This window comes from Montipora foliosa, chromosome 2 (genome assembly GCF_036669935.1).
Source record: "Montipora foliosa isolate CH-2021 chromosome 2, ASM3666993v2, whole genome shotgun sequence".
NCBI lineage: Eukaryota > Metazoa > Cnidaria > Anthozoa > Scleractinia > Acroporidae > Montipora > Montipora foliosa.
The window spans coordinates 60,609,608-60,627,107 of record NC_090870.1 but is presented as its reverse complement, the minus strand read 5'-3'; the positions used below and the strand labels follow the sequence as shown (position 1 = coordinate 60,627,107).

The window sequence follows — 17,500 nt, the reverse complement described above, 5'->3', positions numbered from 1 at the left end:
CGCAAGAGCTTGATCATTCCCTCTACTTGCAAAAGAAGTATTTCAGGAAAGAAAATATGGCAATTACTATTTTGCCCATCGATGTCGGCTTATATGCAAGAGGAGATGCGACCTTTGAAACCAGGGCTTCTTTGCAGCCGAAATTGGAGTTGATGGAAATTAGACTGTTAAAGACAGTGATCCAAACATGAAAAATGGCGGTTGTTCAACACTTGTTCTCCTTTCTCGCCTCCACTATCTGAGAGCCTGGAACACGCTAGCAGTGCCCACAAGCGTGACTTTTGCTCCGCAGGTGTACTGACGCCCATGCAACTGAGGAAGTTACTATTATTATTATTATTATTATTATTATTATTAAGTAATAATTGTTAAAAGCGTTTCTTTCCCCCTTCCTCAGCTTGTACATTAAGTTCTATGGGCTGGGTTAGTGATCATGACTTGAACAAGAGATTTTGACAGATGTTGAGTTAGTTCAGTTCTTCCAGCATGGCCTTTGGCGTCCAAACCGGCCAGACTTACTATTTTACTCTGTGTAATGACAGACGATTTTACTTGTCAATGGGGAACCCCTGGGAGTCTTGAAATGGGTTAAGACAATAAAAATGAGATAAGATAAGGTGTCTGTTTCCTTCTGAAAGGTGGAAAATACCCAAAAAATATAGGGAAATCGTAAGCCTTCCTTGTTCACAATGATGTCAAGTGTATTCAATGGAAGCTGATTGTTAGAACTTTGGGAACTGTAGTTAAGGAGAGTATTGTAGGATCATTACTTCAAAGCTGACGAATAGCTGATGGCTGGCTGTGTTTAAGACAAATTAAATTTTTGCTTAGCTATCCCATCTTTTAAGTATAGGACTGGCCAGTGTACCAGAATAATATTTATCTTCAACATTATTCACACAGAGACGTTCTTCAGGATTCCTCATTATACCAACTTACTGAGGATGGACTTGGTGTTCTGTGGCAACAGTCATCTCCCTGTTGGAGTAGTGATGAAAATGACACAAATTGGGATGACTGTGATGATGCCTTGAATTCTAAAGAATCTGAGTTGGACAAGCCTGAAAACTGGGATGATGACATTAGCAGTGGTGTCTGTGGAGCCGGTGAAGTAAACAGGATAAACCCAGCAATTTCATTTACAAAAGAATTATGCTGGAATGATTCGAACAACTGCGCTAAATTATGGAATGGCAAGGACTGGAGTGAACTTGATGATGAAATAACTGAAGAAAATATAGACGAGGAATTTGACTCCAACTTAAATTACTGGGACAACAAAGTCGTAAAACAAGAAAGTGATGCATCTCATAGCAATGATAGTGATGATGGTATTACAGATGATCTTTTTTGGATTTCACTTGGAAGCTGATGATGCAAGTCACATCAAACTAAAAGAAGACAATGTTTAGAAGACCTTGAGAGTACTCTTGCTGTTGGACTGAAATAGTCACACAGCAGATTCTTGTATGGCCAGATTACTTGCAGCAGATTATTTGCTACTGCATTAGCTTTCATTTTGTGTTTCTTCACTGAACCAGTCCAACTGTACAATACAAATTAATGTGTATTCCTCTTCTGTTTTGATGTTTCCTAAACTCTTGGCTATGCAAAGGGTAACATACCTTTTTTCTTCATGAAATGGTTCCTGTAGAGGATAGGTTTAAAATTTCTCTTTAAATTGTAGACAGAAAAAGCCTGTATTCTGTTTGGTTCAAAAAACCTGATGCGCATTTTAATGTTTTTAACAGCTTGTAAAATTAACTAACGTTTGCTTTTACGAGAGTTTAGTAATGTAATAAAAACGTTTTGTTACCCCATCCAACCCATTCGTCCCTGAAGCAGCCTCGATGGACGAGTACAATTTAACAGTTCAAGGACGGTGCCCACTAATTCAAAGGTATTTTTGCACAGTTTACTGAACATATGGGATACGTAAATCTTGACAAGTGTTCTTGAAATCCAAAAAGAAAATTGGGGGTAACCATGCAAAGAAAATTAAATCAACAATTTTGTAAAAAGCTTTAAAAATTATTACAAGGCAATGTATGGCTTAATTATGTCTGTCAAATGCATGGTTACTCCCAATTTTCTTTTTGGATACAAAGACCACTTGCTAAGTTCTGCTTTCTTGCCATACTTTCGAACTGCACAAAAAATTAATATCCCTGTATTAATAGGCACCACCCATAGAAGATTTGAGTTACTATCTCAAGATGCACAGAACGTATGCGCAATAACAATAGCAGGCACCGTCCTAAAGAGGACAGAGTTCTTGAGTGGACATGTACATGTACATGTTGTTAACCCATTGACCCCTGACAGTGACACTTAATAGATTTCACTCTGTCTAATGCCAGACAATTTTACCTGTTGATGGGGAGTATCCTTGGGTGTTTGAGGTGTGAATGGGTTCAACCATATTTTTGCCGCCGTCTGGCATTTAGACAGAGTGAAGTCTCACTCTCAGGATTGCTGCTATTTCCCTGAACACCCAATTGACAAGTAAAAACATCTGGCCTGGCATTAGACAGAGCGAAGCTCAAGTCTCACTCTCAGAATTGCTGCTATTTCCTTATTGAAAAACATTAATTTTGTTTCACTTTCCAGGGCTCGAAATTAACGAAAAAATCCAGTCGCATTTTGCGATAAGATATGAAATTTTAGTCGCAAAATCGCCGCACTGCATTGTGTTGTCAGCGGTTTAGCAGAAAAATATGAGCCCGCAGTACTTGTGTGTAAAGAAACTGCTGAAAATGGCAAATGATCGAAGGAATGGAGCTGTGCACGTAACATCGTAGCTAAATTACTATACAATTATGCTACCTTCAGAGAAAATTCACAGCAAGAAACAAAATAATTTTGTCATTTATTTATTTATTTGTTTGTTTATTTTAGCAAAAGTAGCAGCAAAGTGGCAACTGCTAACCCTTTTGTTTCGAAAGAACGAAGGTGACAACAAGTCGCAAATTTGCGACTTCTCCAGATATTTTAGTCGCAAAGGGAAAAATTTAGTCGCAAATGCGACCGTATTGGCCGCAATTTCGAGCCCTGCTTTACATAAAGCAATTTTCTACTTAAACTTTGTTTGTTAATTTTTTTGTTTACAGCGAACAAACCTATTAAAGTGAATTTGCATTTTCAACCAACTGATCACAAAGTTGATTTTGTAAACATTCAAAGTTTGTTATACTTCAACAAGGCTGATACAATATGTTTTCACATGTCAATCCCAGAAGAGCTTTTCTTCTGAGCTTTACGTCAGAAGAGTTGACACCCAGCGGCCAATTAAGAGACCTAAAACCTGACATAGAAAGTTTCCAACAATAGCCCCCACAACACTTCCAAAAGCTGCTATTGGGATATGGTGATAGCCAAACACTGCCCCACCCAACCCTCCCACAAATCCTATCACTATGGGTGTGACTCGTTTGGCTTTGATCTTTTCGGCATCCACTGGTGTCACATGACCTTTGCTTTTAGCATGGTCGGCCTTGATAACAACGTATGCAATCCACACAGCATCTTGTATGAGCCAAATAAAGATGCCTATGGCATGTCCTGCTAGAAACAGGGATGTCTGAGCTACAAATCCGGTAGTTCTAACAACAATGAATAACATTCCCCCTAAGATACCTTGAAGGGCGACAAACAGAAGTCTTCCTAAAGTCCACAATACGTCATATACCTGGTAACTTTCTGGTTTCCCTACTTTGCAATCTCTACAGAAGTGCTCACAATTACTAGTAAACGCGTTATAATCGCGCTCTCCCAATCGTTTTCTGGCCCGTCGAACCACTTCATCCGGGGAAAAATTCACCTGCCCATCCACGCTATCTGAGGCGTCCACTAAATATTCAATCCGATACACAACCTTATTTGGCTCCAGAACAAATCGCGTTCGAACCACCTCGGCCTTTCCAGTCGGGTTACTTTCTCCCAGAGATCGTAGTCCAGTTTCACCGTCTCCAGTCTTGTGAATAACCAAAACGAATTTCGGCCGCACTTTCTCCACGATGAAGTGATGCCAATAACCAAGCGGGCTTTCCTCCATGACATGATCTCCTCTGCGAAGCTGTGCTAATGACGTAATCTTTGTTCTCGGCGAAATTAAACCGAATGGTCTAGCTTCTTCAAGGTTAAACATTGGTAAAAATTAATGATATTATTGTAGTTTTGTCCGATTAAAATGTGATCTCTAGTCGTGACCTTGTAAACCCTTGTTCTTTCTTTGAAGTTCGTGTTTGCTAAACAAATGGCTTTTCTTGCCGATACCATTCTACCCACACGTGGAACACATATTAACCAGGGGATTGTGGGAAGTTAGTTCACGTGGCTAAAGTAATATAATTTGACACGCCTTGGCCTCTTTCTCTAAGTACTCAATGGTGACCGGGTAATCGCTTCGTCGAGGATCCCCGCACATCCAGCCAAGAAATCTATTCTGCGATGAAGTGGCATGTAATGTTCAGAGTCCTCAGCGGTCTACCTTTCCGTTTTGTTTTCTTTTCTTGCTACAGCAGTATTGTAGGTCAGTGGTATGATAAGAGTACCCCATATGTTAGCATACACAAAGGACTTTATCGACAAAACCAAGATGGCAGACGATGCAGAAGAAGAACTGCAGAAGAGTTTATCAAATTTTGTAAGTTTTTCGAGAGTGCTGAGATTAAGCACAGAATACCCTGTCACATATTTTGATATGATTGTATTTCACAACTACGTCTATTGTAATGTGGACGCGTTTTCCAATGGACGCAGCCACGCTGTCGGTGGAATGTCTACTTGACAGTCAGTGTAACAAATGGGGCACGGTATTCAGTGCTGTTGCTGTTGTCAGGGTTCATACGGGTCATGAAAAACCTGGAAAGTCTTGGAATTTAAGAATTTCATTTCCAGGCCTGGAAAGTCATGGAATTTTATGGTCGGTTATTGAAAGTCTGAGTTCTGAAATTCGTAATGCAACAAGTACCGCTTCGTTTTGCCGTAAGCTGAAAGCATTCCTCTTATCTTAAATATTTATTAAAATATATTTATATATATATATCTTTTTTTTTTTTTTTCCTCTCTTTCTCTGTTTTTTAACCTAATTATGATCAATATGACTATCTAATTTATCATAAGATTTTTACAGTAGCTCTGCCATTTTTCCTCATAAAATTAAAATTCTGTTCTATTTATTTATCTGAGGGAGCCCATTCTCTATAAGCCTGCTGGCTTCTTTTGGGCTTCTTCGCCATGAGATTGTAAACAGTAAGACTTTTTTTTTTTCTTCTCTCTCTTGTACCCCTTATGGCGAATAAATAAATGAAAATGAAAATGAAAATGAAATGAAATGAAATTATAATTATAAATGAAATGGCATGGTAGGCTATAATTAATTATTGCAGCTGTCAAAGCAACGCTCAAGTGAAATACAGACGAGTTTCTATCAAGCAATCGGAAGTTTGGCTGACAGAGGCTGTTAATTTATTTTAAAAAAATGATTTATTCAATTTATTAAAATTTGAACTGAGTTATGTGCCTATCAAATCGAAACTTCAACATCCCTCCCCACTGGCAAACCTCGGGCATTTGACTATCTTCTGTGCCCGGGGAGTGGGGGATTTGACCTTTGCCTGCATGGGGTGGGGAAAATTGAACCAGAAATGTCAGGTTTCAAATGATTTTTTTTTCGGGCACCGAAGTTGCTAACAGCTACATGTATAAAGCACGTGTTTGGACGAGATTGAAGAGTTTAAAGGAAGAGATATAGAATTTGTGTGCGATTGGCTTAAAGAAAAGTCCTTCGAAATGTCTTTATTAAGGACAGGAGGAGCCGATGACGATTGTTCTTTAGTGTCGGTATGACAGACAAATCCGACGATAGGGCAATAGGGTACGGCATTTGAACACCATTTTGGCCAGAGGGGGTGGGAATTTGAACAATCTAATCTTCAAAACTTCAAATGCCTGGGCTTTTCGCGGGGGAAAAAGGGGGGTGTTGAAGTTTTGAGTTGATCGGCACATTATGTCAGAAAATATCCTAAAATAAGGACAGTTTTGACAATTTTCTTCCTTGACAACAAAACTTTAGGTCATGGAAAGCTAGAGAAAGTCTTGGAATCTGAAGAGCGTAAAAGAGTTCCAACTCTGTGTTGTTTCTCTAATGAATCAATTATTTTAATTCCTTATTTAATTCAGTGCAAAGACGAGCCTAGTTCCCACCTTATCTTAGTTGCTTCAAAGAAATGCATTGATAATGGGAAATGGAGAGAACTTGTTGAGTCTTTGGCTCACCCAGATTATGAGGTTTGTAGGATGCTTTTTTTTTAGATTGATTTTATTAAGGAGTGTTAACCAGGGAAAGTATCTTTAAAATATTTTTGCGCAAATGAGTAATTCTCTGTGGCATGCAATGGCTGTTAATTAACCTTGATCATTGATCTACAGTACAGGATCTAAAATTGCGCCTTCCTGGTCGCCAATGCAACTAAAAATTGAGTACTGGCAACCAGAATTTCACAGTTGGTGGCCAGTGGGCGACCTACTATTAAGTTCAGAGCCGTTTGCCAACAAGTGTCTTACTTTTTATCCTGCCGATGTTTTTGAAATAAAAATGAAAGGAGTTTTCCCGTTAACTACCTCCATAGGTCTCCATAACGTCGCAAGCCGCCACGTTTTCTTGCTGTTTCTCATAAAATACGTATTGCGGGCGAAAAAAATGCGACTCAGTAGAGAGATTTGAGGGACTGGTGTGAGGAATGTAGCACAGTAACAACATGGTGGCTTGTGTGCAACAGAACGTGACTGGTGTTTCTCTGGCTGAAATTTTCAACAATTTTTTACTTGATACACATTTAAAAAAATTAATGATGATGAGACAGAAAGCAGAAGAAAGAAATAGAACATTAATTAATTAAAGTTAGAGACCGAACTTCATTTTGCTGTTTTTAAAAAAGTATTTTATTTCTTCCATGGACTAGTTTCTGTCTTGCTTCTCCCCTAACCTTGCAGAGTTTTCAGTTTAACTTGAATGTCTCACTTATTACAGGATGCTTTGCTGTTTGTTGGTTGGGAACTTATTGGAATTATTTGTCAAGCATTTGATGATGATACTCAATTAACTGTAGATCGGATTCAAGAATGCAACAGGATTCTCAAGGTTATTGCTGAGGTCAGAGGATAAAACAGAAGTGGTATTTGGGCTGATATAATGTACATGTACATGTGCATTGTATTTGTAGTTCATTTAGTGTTGCCATTTCCGGTTCGCACAGTATAATTATAAAGTACTTCTCTCATAACCATATAAATTAATTATACAGACTAAAAGATAAAATCAAAGACCAAACATTGATTGTCCACATTTCTGAGTTACAGACAAGTGATGATCAATGATCGCATAGGCATGAAACTCTGAGTTGTGGACAACCTATGTTTTGTCTTTGATTTTCTCTTTAGTCTATTACAATTCTCTGCAAACTGCATGAAGCACTTTTCTCAACTAAACCACTTGCATGGAGTGCTTTTTGAAATGACATCCAAAAACATGTACATTCAGTTTCAAAAAATTAATAGAAGTGATCTGGTAAAGGTAAAGTCTCTGTTACGAGCCTAGGAAGGCCCATCAGGCCGGCGCTTATCTCCGGTTTCCGTAGCATGAAGCGACTAGGAGTATTTATACTCCCTCCTGCATGGGATGCTAGTCCATCGCAGGGTTACCCCCAGCATTACGCTGGTACCCATTTATACACCTGGGTGGAGAGAAGTGTGTTAGTCCTTAGCTTCAAAACGAGCAAACTCAACTAAACAGTCTTAGCGAAAACTCAAGTAAACTTACAAGAACGTCACCGAAACGTTTCTCTACGAGTTTGCGATATTATGTCAGCGGTATTGATCACTACTTCATAATATCACATCTCCCTTCTCATAAAAAAAGTTATTCACCATAAAGCACTCAATCAGACGATGACAGTTCAAAGTCCTAAACAACGTTCCTCAAACAAAATCTCGTAGTCGTCCTGGTCTATGAATGATTCTACCAGATCTTGTTTGCACCACAGGTGGTCCTTCCACAGGTAAAGGGGTACTACTAGCTGGCAGGTTTTCTTGGGATTCCAAATCCAACTGTGGCGATGGTTCCTTGGTCTTTACCAAGTGTCTTCTATTTCTCCTGAACATAGTTCCTTGAAGATCTACCTCGTAGGAGCGAGGTGCCACTTGTTTGACAACAGATCCCTTTCTCCACAGCTTTTCTTTGTCTGATGGCAGCGGTTTCATGCGCACTGTGTCTCCGGGTTGAAGCACAGGAAGCTCTTTTGTTCCTTTGTTGTAAAACAGTGCTTGTTTCGTCTTTCTTTCTTTGAGCTTGCCTTCAGTTCACTCCACGATCTTTGGCTGTAACAAAGTTCCTGCTGTAGGTAACAGTGTCTTTGTACGTCGTCCAAATAATCTTTGTACTGGTGATGATCCAATACTGGGTGAAGGTGTGTTTCGCCAGTCCAAAATGGCCAAGTATGGATCTTGTCCACTTGCCTTTGCTTTGGTTAGTAACTTCTTGGCTGTCTTAACAGCATTTTCAATCTTGCCATTTGATTGTGGATAGTGTGGTGAAGACGTTTGGTGGTCAAAATGCCAGGCGGATGTAAATTCTTTGAATTCTCTGGAAGCAAACTGTGGTCCGTTGTCAGAATACAGAGTATCAGGTATGCCATGGCGTGCGAACTGATTCTTGAGAGACTTGATAACAGAGCTTGAGTTGGTACTGGATAATTGGTTCAGTTCAAAGTAATCTGACCAGTGGTCAACGATGATGAACCACTCCTTGTTGTCAAAACTGAAAAGGTCTGTTGCAACATGAGACCAAGGACGTTTAGGTGGATCATGAGGTATGAGTGGTTCTTTCTGCTGGTTTGTCTGATAAGTGTTACATGTTTCGCACTTAGAAACACAGTCCCTGATCTCTGCGGTCATGCCAGGCCAAAACAGGACATCTCTTGCTTTATTTAAACAACTTTCAATACCAAGGTGGCTTGAGTGTACTTGCGTGATCATGTGGGGCCTTAGCGCTACAGGTACTATTACTCGATTTCCTTTGAAGAGGATACCATCTTGGATGCTGAGCTCTTCTTTGAAGTCAAAATATCTCCTGATTTCTGATGGGACTTCTTCTTTTGTTTCTGGCCAACCAATCTTGATAATATGTTTCAACTGCTGAAGACCTTCGTCAAGATCAGTTTTTCTTCTGAGATCAACAAGGCGTTGACTTGTGATTGGCAGAAACTCGACCATGTTGATCTCTTCAATGGATTTGATTAGATGCTCTTCCTGTTTGACTGATAAAACCTCCGACTTCAACTCTTCTGTACTCGGCTTATTGGGAAGGAATGCTCGACTGAGTGTATCAGCAATGAATAGTTCCTTTCCAGGCTTGTACACTATATTCAAGCTATACCTCTGGAGCTGTAATAACATTCTTTGGAGCCTTTTGGGGGCCAAAAGCAGAGATTTCTTGAAAATGCTCTCTAGCGGCTTGTGATCCGTCTGTACTGTAATTGGCCTACCATAAACGTACTGGTCAAAGCGTGTGCACCCGTGAACTATGCTGAGCAGCTCTTTCTGTATTTGAGCATAATATTTTTCAGTACTGGTAAGCGCTCTTGAGGAGAATGCTATAGGCTGACCCTCTTGCAGTATGACAGCACCCAGTCCAGAATCCGATGCATCGCATTGCAGGGTTACTTCTTTACTGGGGTCGAAATACTTCAACACTGGTTCTCTTGTGATCAATTGTTTCACTTGCTTCCATGCTTTCTCATGTGTATCGTTCCAGTGCCATTGCACATCTTTGTCTAATAAACGTCTCAACGGCTCCGTCACATCAGACAGGTTAGGCAGAAATTTCGCAAGATACGTAATCATTCCAAGCACCCTTTGCACGGCCTTCTTGTCTGAAGGTGTAGGCATTTCTACAATTGCCTTGACCTTACTTGGATCCGGCTTGAGGCCATCAGGGGTCAGTACATGACCGATGCAGGGCACTTCTTGCTTTCTCAACTGTAACTTCTTTGGATTCAACTTGATATTCTTCTCACGACATCTCTCCAAGAGTCAAATTAGGTTTCTGTCATGATCCTTAACTGCGTTTTCATAGGTGTCACCCTCACCAACACAGAGTATGTCATCTACAATGTCTTCTATACCTTTCAGACCTTGTAGGCTTTCATGGATTCTTCGCTGGTACTCTTCTGGGGCTGATTTGATTCCAAATGATAAGCGAAGCCAGCGATAACGGCCAAAAGGTGTATTAAACGTGGTCAAGAGTGACGACGGTTTGTCTAGCTGAACTTGCCAGAATCCATTCTTTGCATCCAAAACTGAGAAGACTTTAGCCTTACATAGCCTAGTTGCCACGTCTTCAATGGTGGGGAGAGGATAATGGGCTCTCAGCAGGGCTCTGTTTAAATCTTGTGGGTCAATACAAATTCTTAACTTCTCTGGCTTGTTTACTAGAACCAAACTAGACACCCAATTTGTAGGTTCTGTAACGGGGGTGATAACTTTCTCTCTAACTAATTTGTCCAGTTCTTCCTTCAAACGGTCTCTTAGTGCTACAGGGACTTTCCTAGGGGGGTGGACAACAGGTTTTACAGTTTCATCGAGTTCCATATGGTATGGGCCATCCATGCACCCTAATCCCTCAAAAACATCACTGTACTGTTTCAAAATTTGATCTCTGGTTAGAACAATGTGGGCAGTTTGAACCTTGTCATTTACTGCATTCACAGTTTCTGACTCTGAAATGTCACTTGCCATAGCCTTGATTAAGTTCAGTTCCTGACATAACTCAGCACCCAATATAGGCCTGACATCCTCATTAGTTATAAAAAAATCTGCATCTGTACTCATCTCACCTTTGGCACATTTGAGAGTGCACTTTCCAAGTGGAGTCATAGTGGTTCCATTGTACATCTTGAGTGTTGCAGATGTTTTCCTCAAATACAGATCTTTGGGATCCCCCATAATGCTTGAGAATTCTTTTAGTGATAGCAAATTACAAGTTGCTCCACAGTCCAACTGAAATGTAACATCTTTAGCATTGTTTACTTTGACTGATGTAAACAACTGTTTTGGGTGTTTCTTTTCTCCCACAGCACTGACTTAATAAGTTATGACATCAATAGTATACTCTTCAAATTGACTCCCATCTGAATCTTCTTGCACATAATTCAAATTCTGATTGGCATGTAAATTACGACTGGACTGCCTTCCTCCTGTACCTTTCGCAGCAAAATGGTTTCTTTTTCCACACTTGTTGCACTGTTGGCCATATGCAGGGCACTTTGATCTGTCTGGTACATGTTTCCTGCCACAAAATTTGCAGTCGATCTGCTGAGCACTGCCGTTGGCTGATTTTTTCTTTTCTTCTTGTTTCTTTCGGAAGAAGTTTTCTTTCTTCTTCCCTACTGCATTAACCTCGTGCAAGTTTTGCATTTGTTTCAACTGGCTTTGGGTTGCTTCGGCAGCTCGTGCAAGTTCTAGAGCTTTATTCAGCGTCAAATCTGGGACTCGCAACAAACACTCTCTCACGTTGTGATCAGCGATTCCAAACACGATGCGGTCGCGTATTAACGAATCTTTCAAATCTTGAAATTCACAAGAGTCTGCCATGTTTCGTAGAACAGTGGCATATTTATCAATGGGCTCCCCACTTTCCTGTCCACGCGAAAAGAATAAATACCTCTCGTAGATTGTATTCTTGCGAGGCTCACAGTACTGCTCAAAATGCTCTAGAACTTTATCCATTTTGACTTTGTCTGCGTCACTGTCCCACGTGAATGCATTGTAAACATCTAGGGCTTCGTCGCCAATCACAGTGAGAAAAGTTGCTACTCGAATGGGATCTTCTTTTCTGGCTATTCCGATAGCTAGCTCATAGTTATTCCACTTTTGCTTAAATCTTTTCCAGTTTTGAGATACATTTCCACTTGAAAGCTGCAGATGATCCGGTGGGTTTAACAGACGCCCGGCCGCCATTTTACACCACGCGGTTTCGATTTATGCGAACACCAACGAACCAAGGTTTTCACAATACAAATATTTCACAAATACGGTCGGCAAACAGCGTCATCCACTAACTTCTGACACCATGTGTTAGTCCTTAGCTTCAAAACGAGCAAACTCAACTAAACAGTCTTAGCAAAAACTCAAGTAAACTTACAAGAACGTCACCGAAACGTTTCTCTACGAGTTTGCGATATTATGTCAGCGGTATTGATCACTACTTCATAATATCACAAGAGGCACCATGAGAGTTAAGTGTCTTGCCCAAGAACACAACACAATGTCCCCGGCCAGGCCCCGAACCTGGACCACTCGATCCGGAGTCGAGCGCACTAACCATGAGGCCACCGCGCCTCCCACAGAAGCGATCTGGTGGTGCCATTTACTCTGATAGATTTAGTGTGACTTCAATGTTAATAATCTTGATGATGATTTGATTATTATTTGACAGAGATGTAGTGCAAAGGAAGTCTGTATAGGAGTTTTAGAGCAGCTTGATTCTGAGCCACTCATACATTTAGAGAAGTTTATTGTTTTGTTGAATACACTCAAAACAGGTTGGTATTAAAAAGCTTTTGGTTGTTAATCTTTATGATGTACATATTCATAATAATTCATTATGGTCTGTTTTAAGAAGTACAATTCCTGACTTGTCAATTACATTGTACACTGCACCTTATTATAGGAAATTAGTGATACACATTGACAACGTGAAGGAAAAATTTAAAACTTAACTTGAATTTCCAAGAGTTAGGTTTACAAATTATTAGTACATTAAATTAACACAAAATTTTTGTAAACAATGTGCCCAATTATTAACTTTAATTAAGTTAAACGCAAAATTTGTTCCAACACAAATCTTAAAACAAACATCTCTAATAGACCTTTTTGTAGATAAGGCAGCCATTTTGATTTCTATTGTTTCGAAAGACATTATGGGATGCTCATGGGGCAAATTAATCTGTATTTGTCCCCTGGGCATCCCATAATAGCTATTTGAAATGATAGAAATCAAAATGGCCGCCATATGTGCAAAAAGCTCTATTAACCCTTTTCAGCCCCGATAGTGCCAAATGGCACTTACCGGTATAGATTTTACTCTGTCTAACGCCAGACGATTTTACTCATCAATGGGGAACCCCTCGGGGCTTAAAGGGTTAAGCTAACAGCGTGAAAAAACTATGTCCTCGTTTAACCCTTTCAGCCCCGATAGTGCCAAATGGCACTTATAGATTTTACTCTGTCTAACGCCAGACGATTTTACTCGTCAATGGGGAACCCCTCGGGGCTTAAAGGGTTAAGCTAACAGCGTGAAAAAACTATGTCCCCGTTTAAAGCGTTTACTCAGAATAAGGTAACTAGTACAACTGGAATCTACATGTAAGAGTAAAGTATGTACATGACCTATAAACAAGAGTTGAGATTATTCAGAGGTATTCATTCAGCATGCTGCCAATAATAGCAAATGAAATCGGCACTTTCTCAGCAGAACGTGGCATGCGGTTAAATGGCCCTAAATGTAAAGAATGATATGCTTATTGATTTCCTCAGGTACATGTACATTGAAGCCCTTTCCAACAACCCCAATAGTCATCAATGGCTTGCCCATAGAGCAGGTTTCTACCCATAAGATACTAGGGGTGTACATTGCGTCTGACTTGTCGTGGGGCTACCATTGTGAATATATTGTCAAACGTGCGTGCAATCGTCTATATATGCGTTAAGGGTCCTGGTTAAATCAGGTCTTTCAAGTCAGACAGAACCCATTAGAAATAGACCATTATTTTTACAGCTCTGTGCTCAATTTAATATAAGACCTTTGAATAAAAGCTGGAGTTGGCCTTGTTTTCATACAAACCTCATTACGTTTCTTATGTAAATAGAAACTTGTTAGCATTGCAACAATGTGATTTACATAAGTAATAATACACATGAAAAAATTACTCGATTCTGATTGGCTGAGAGCAGTGCAGTTCAAGTGTAACACCAGTGCAAAAAGTGTAACACCGGTGCAAAAAGTGACACCAGTGCAAAAAGTGTAACACCAGTGCAAATTACACATCGTAATTCTGGATTTTGATTTGCAGAAAGACATTGGGAAAGTTGTAGGCCAATGATCTCATGTAAACGGCAATGACCAAAATTTTGTACAAAAACTCTGAAAAAATTTTTCTCGAATGCGAAAAAAAGGGCTTCAAGAAACATCTTCCGGCACTTTTTCCACGCGAATTTTTTCATGTTTGTATTATTAATAAGTAATCATACGGTTTTTCTCGTTCAATTTGGAATTAATTTGCACTTGTGAGTTTTTGAAAAAGCTGAAATTGCACTCGCCGAAGCGGCTCGTGCAATTTCAGCTTTTTCAAAAACTCACTCGTGCAAATTAATTCCAAATTGAACTCGAAACCGTATGATTACCTATACAAAAACAATGAAATTTGCATCAAAACAAGGTCAACTCGAGCCTTGCTTTTATTCAAAGGCCTGCTAATAATGGTCAATAGAATATCACAAAAAAGTAGAAACCATCAATAACATATTAAACTCAACAAACTCAACGATGTACGCTTTACATGGGTTGGTATTCAAAAAGGAATTATACGTATTGTATTTTTAACACTGTGCAAATAACTTGGAAAAAGTAATGATCCATGTTTGTTGAGTTTATTAGTATACATGCATGTACATTCCTTTTTCCTTATATGTTGGCCGTTCAGAATCGTCTGGTTTTTCATGTAACATTGATTTCATTGGGAAAGGAATTCCATATGACTGTTTTGGCCAAAGATCTTTATGAATCATCTAAAGCCATGATTCAAAATGCATATGTTGCAGTTAAATTTTACTTTCAGGTCAAATTTTTTTAACCTAGGTTATAATTTTTTGAACCTAAATTATAGGTTAAATTTTTTTTAACCTAGGTTATAATTTTTTTAACCTAAATTTTGGGGTTAAAATTTTTTTAACCTAGGGTATATAATTTCTCTGGGTTTAGTGATTAGGGTTAAGCACTAATTTCAAATGGTTAGCTTTCAGGGTTAGGTTTGGGACACAACATACCAGTGATGTTCTATGGAATAGTCATGTATGAACGGTGACAGTTGTCAAAGGGGAATCAGCCATTTTAATTCTCAGAGTTTGCTGTAGATTAATAAAACATATATTCTACTATTCATTTGTATTTGTGTTTATTCTTGTTTTCATACATAATTGCAAAAGTGCATGCAAATATTATTGATAAATATTTATGTGTATCTGTTCTAAATACATCGGGAAATTACTGATTAATTGCCATTTTGCAAGCACGCGAAAATGTAATATGTTTGGAGTAATCCAATGCTATTCCTGTGTTTTGACTCTTGTGAAGGAGGGAAGGGCAAATTTCTTGCTTTTTTTTTTGTGTGTACTATTCTTTTTAGACCCCCCCAAAAAACCAGGCCCCAATTTTTTAAACTACACCCCATAAATAAAAGCCCTTTTTAGACAGTTGATAAATAACCTAGGTAAAAAAAAATTACTTAGTTTAAATATTATGAACTAGGTGGAAAATTTTAACCTGGGTTTAAAAAAATTTGACCTGAAAAAAATTCCAAACTACAACACATACATGTATTGTGACCTGAACCCTTAAAAATGGACATCATTCAATCCTTCTGTAATAAATGACAGTTCTTCATTACATTTTTTAAACTGGTTTGATAGCATCATTTGGTGTTCATTTGGGTTGCTTGTTGGTCAAACTTTTAATCATGTTTTATATGTTTTTCATCAGCAATCAACAAGTTAAAGGAGAAAAAGTTTAAAATTGTTAGCATGGTGTTGCCATGCATTGTGCAGCATATAGCAAGTGTTCAGCTGCCACAGGAATTGATTGCAAGCAAGTCAGACAAGGATGAAGAAAGGACCAGTCTTGTGATGAAGTCAGTCTTGGAGCATTTGCAGGACTTTCTCAGGCCTTTGTTACAAGAAGTTAGCATCCAAACATCCAGTCTTAAAAAGGTGGTATGCCAGTCAGCTTTGAGAGAATTAACAGTTTTAAAATAATTGCTTGAACCAACAATTAAACTCTTTTGGCCCAGAAATTATTTATGCTTATTTTATTCCCTTGTATGGAGTGAGCGTTTATTTGGTTGGGGTGTGAACGCACCACCTCCAGCATGGTAGTTTGTGTCATGACCTGATATACAGTTTGATGCTCAAAGAAGTGAAGTAAAGTGGAGTACATTGTTTTGATCACCACTCCACTTGGGGGCATTACTAAACACAGGAACGGAACGGAACGGAAGATACCGGGAATAAACCAGAATATGCCGGAATGAGGCGGAATGGCACCGGAATGAGACGGAATGAACAAGAATGGTACCGGAATATACCGAAACAAGCCGGAATGACACCAGGATGAGGCGGAATGACACAAATAAAGCGGAATTACCGGAAGAGACCGGAATATACCGAAGCAAGGCGGAATGACGACAGTACAAGGCAGAATAAACCAGAAGGACACCAGAATTAAGCTGATTAGCATGGACCAGAATTATTTTTTATCATTCTAGACTGTGAATGAATTAGTGTTGCAGAACAGAGAGACTGACAGAAAAAAAAACAGTTTACATTAAAGGGGACTCTGAAGTAACAAGGTTTGGAACGAGTCACGATATGTTCTCACAATTCTTCATGTAAATATATTATCAACGATCGATCTTTTTTCTGTGTTTCTGACTTCTTTCTTCAAACAAGGATGCACTGCATTCAGGTTGGATGGCATTATTGCCAACAATGGGGAAGAGAAAAAAAAGTCTTCTGCCCGTTTGCGTGAATCTATTTCCCTATACTTCCATCACGTGTTGGTTGTGGGAAGCAGGCAAGCAGCAACGGTACATGTAACTAGTTTGTGGTTCGCTGAACTTGATTTTGATTGGTCAATACACCATTGACCTGTCAGAATGAAATAAAAATGTTCACGGGTTTTCTGACTCGCACAGTGAAAGCCTCTTCCGAGATCCATAGACAAAAACAATTGGAATAACATTCTGTTTCTCTTGCTACTGTATTTGTTCACGAAAAAAATATTACTTCCACAACAAATAATTATTCATTTGGCGACAGATATACCTGTCAAAATTTTCTCGTGATTGAAGTATTCCAAATGTGACAAAAGGCAAAAACAAATGCAATTCCCTTAGGGAATCACGTGACACAACACAAGCTGACTGAAACAACCGAAAATCATTCTGATGTCATTCCAGCTCGTTCCAGTATATTCCGGTACCATTCTTGTTCATTTCGTTTCATTCCTGTGTTATTCCGCCTCATTCCGGCATATTCTGGTTTATTCCAGTATATTCCGTTCCGTTCCTGTGTTTAGTAACGCCCCTCCACTTGGGGCCTTTCAGGGCTAATTTTAAAATTCTTTTTGGGGTTTTTGGCGAGACTTCTTGTTATGCAGCTTACAATC

The 17,500-nt window shown here is 39.2% G+C and overlaps 3 protein-coding genes across 5 annotated transcripts in view; 2 read left to right on the top strand and 1 right to left on the bottom strand.

Moving 5' to 3' along the window:
• The window catches only part of LOC137984369 (small RNA 2'-O-methyltransferase-like), a 13,624-nt gene extending 11,799 nt beyond the window's left edge, over positions 1-1,825 (top strand). For both annotated transcript variants that reach the window (XM_068831557.1, XM_068831547.1), the window contains exon 7: positions 904-1,825. In XM_068831557.1, the coding sequence (XP_068687658.1) occupies positions 904-1,372 (469 nt within the window). In that variant the 3' untranslated portion in view covers positions 1,373-1,825. The remainder of the gene's footprint in view (positions 1-903) is intronic.
• A 1,046-nt stretch (positions 1,826-2,871) lies between these two features.
• LOC137984445 (uncharacterized) lies at positions 2,872-4,438 on the bottom strand. Its single transcript, XM_068831621.1, has one exon. The coding sequence runs from the start codon at positions 4,145-4,147 to the stop codon at positions 3,257-3,259; it is 891 nt and encodes a 296-aa protein (XP_068687722.1). The 5' UTR covers positions 4,148-4,438; the 3' UTR covers positions 2,872-3,256.
• Positions 4,439-4,507: 69 nt separating this feature from the next.
• The window catches only part of LOC137984359 (glomulin-like), a 32,128-nt gene continuing 19,135 nt past the window's right edge, over positions 4,508-17,500 (top strand). For both annotated transcript variants that reach the window (XM_068831536.1, XM_068831527.1), the window contains exons 1-5: positions 4,508-4,645; positions 6,184-6,291; positions 7,034-7,156; positions 12,497-12,602; positions 15,818-16,044. In XM_068831536.1, the coding sequence (XP_068687637.1) occupies positions 4,541-4,645; positions 6,184-6,291; positions 7,034-7,156; positions 12,497-12,602; positions 15,818-16,044 (669 nt within the window). In that variant the 5' untranslated portion in view covers positions 4,508-4,540. The remainder of the gene's footprint in view (positions 4,646-6,183; positions 6,292-7,033; positions 7,157-12,496; positions 12,603-15,817; positions 16,045-17,500) is intronic.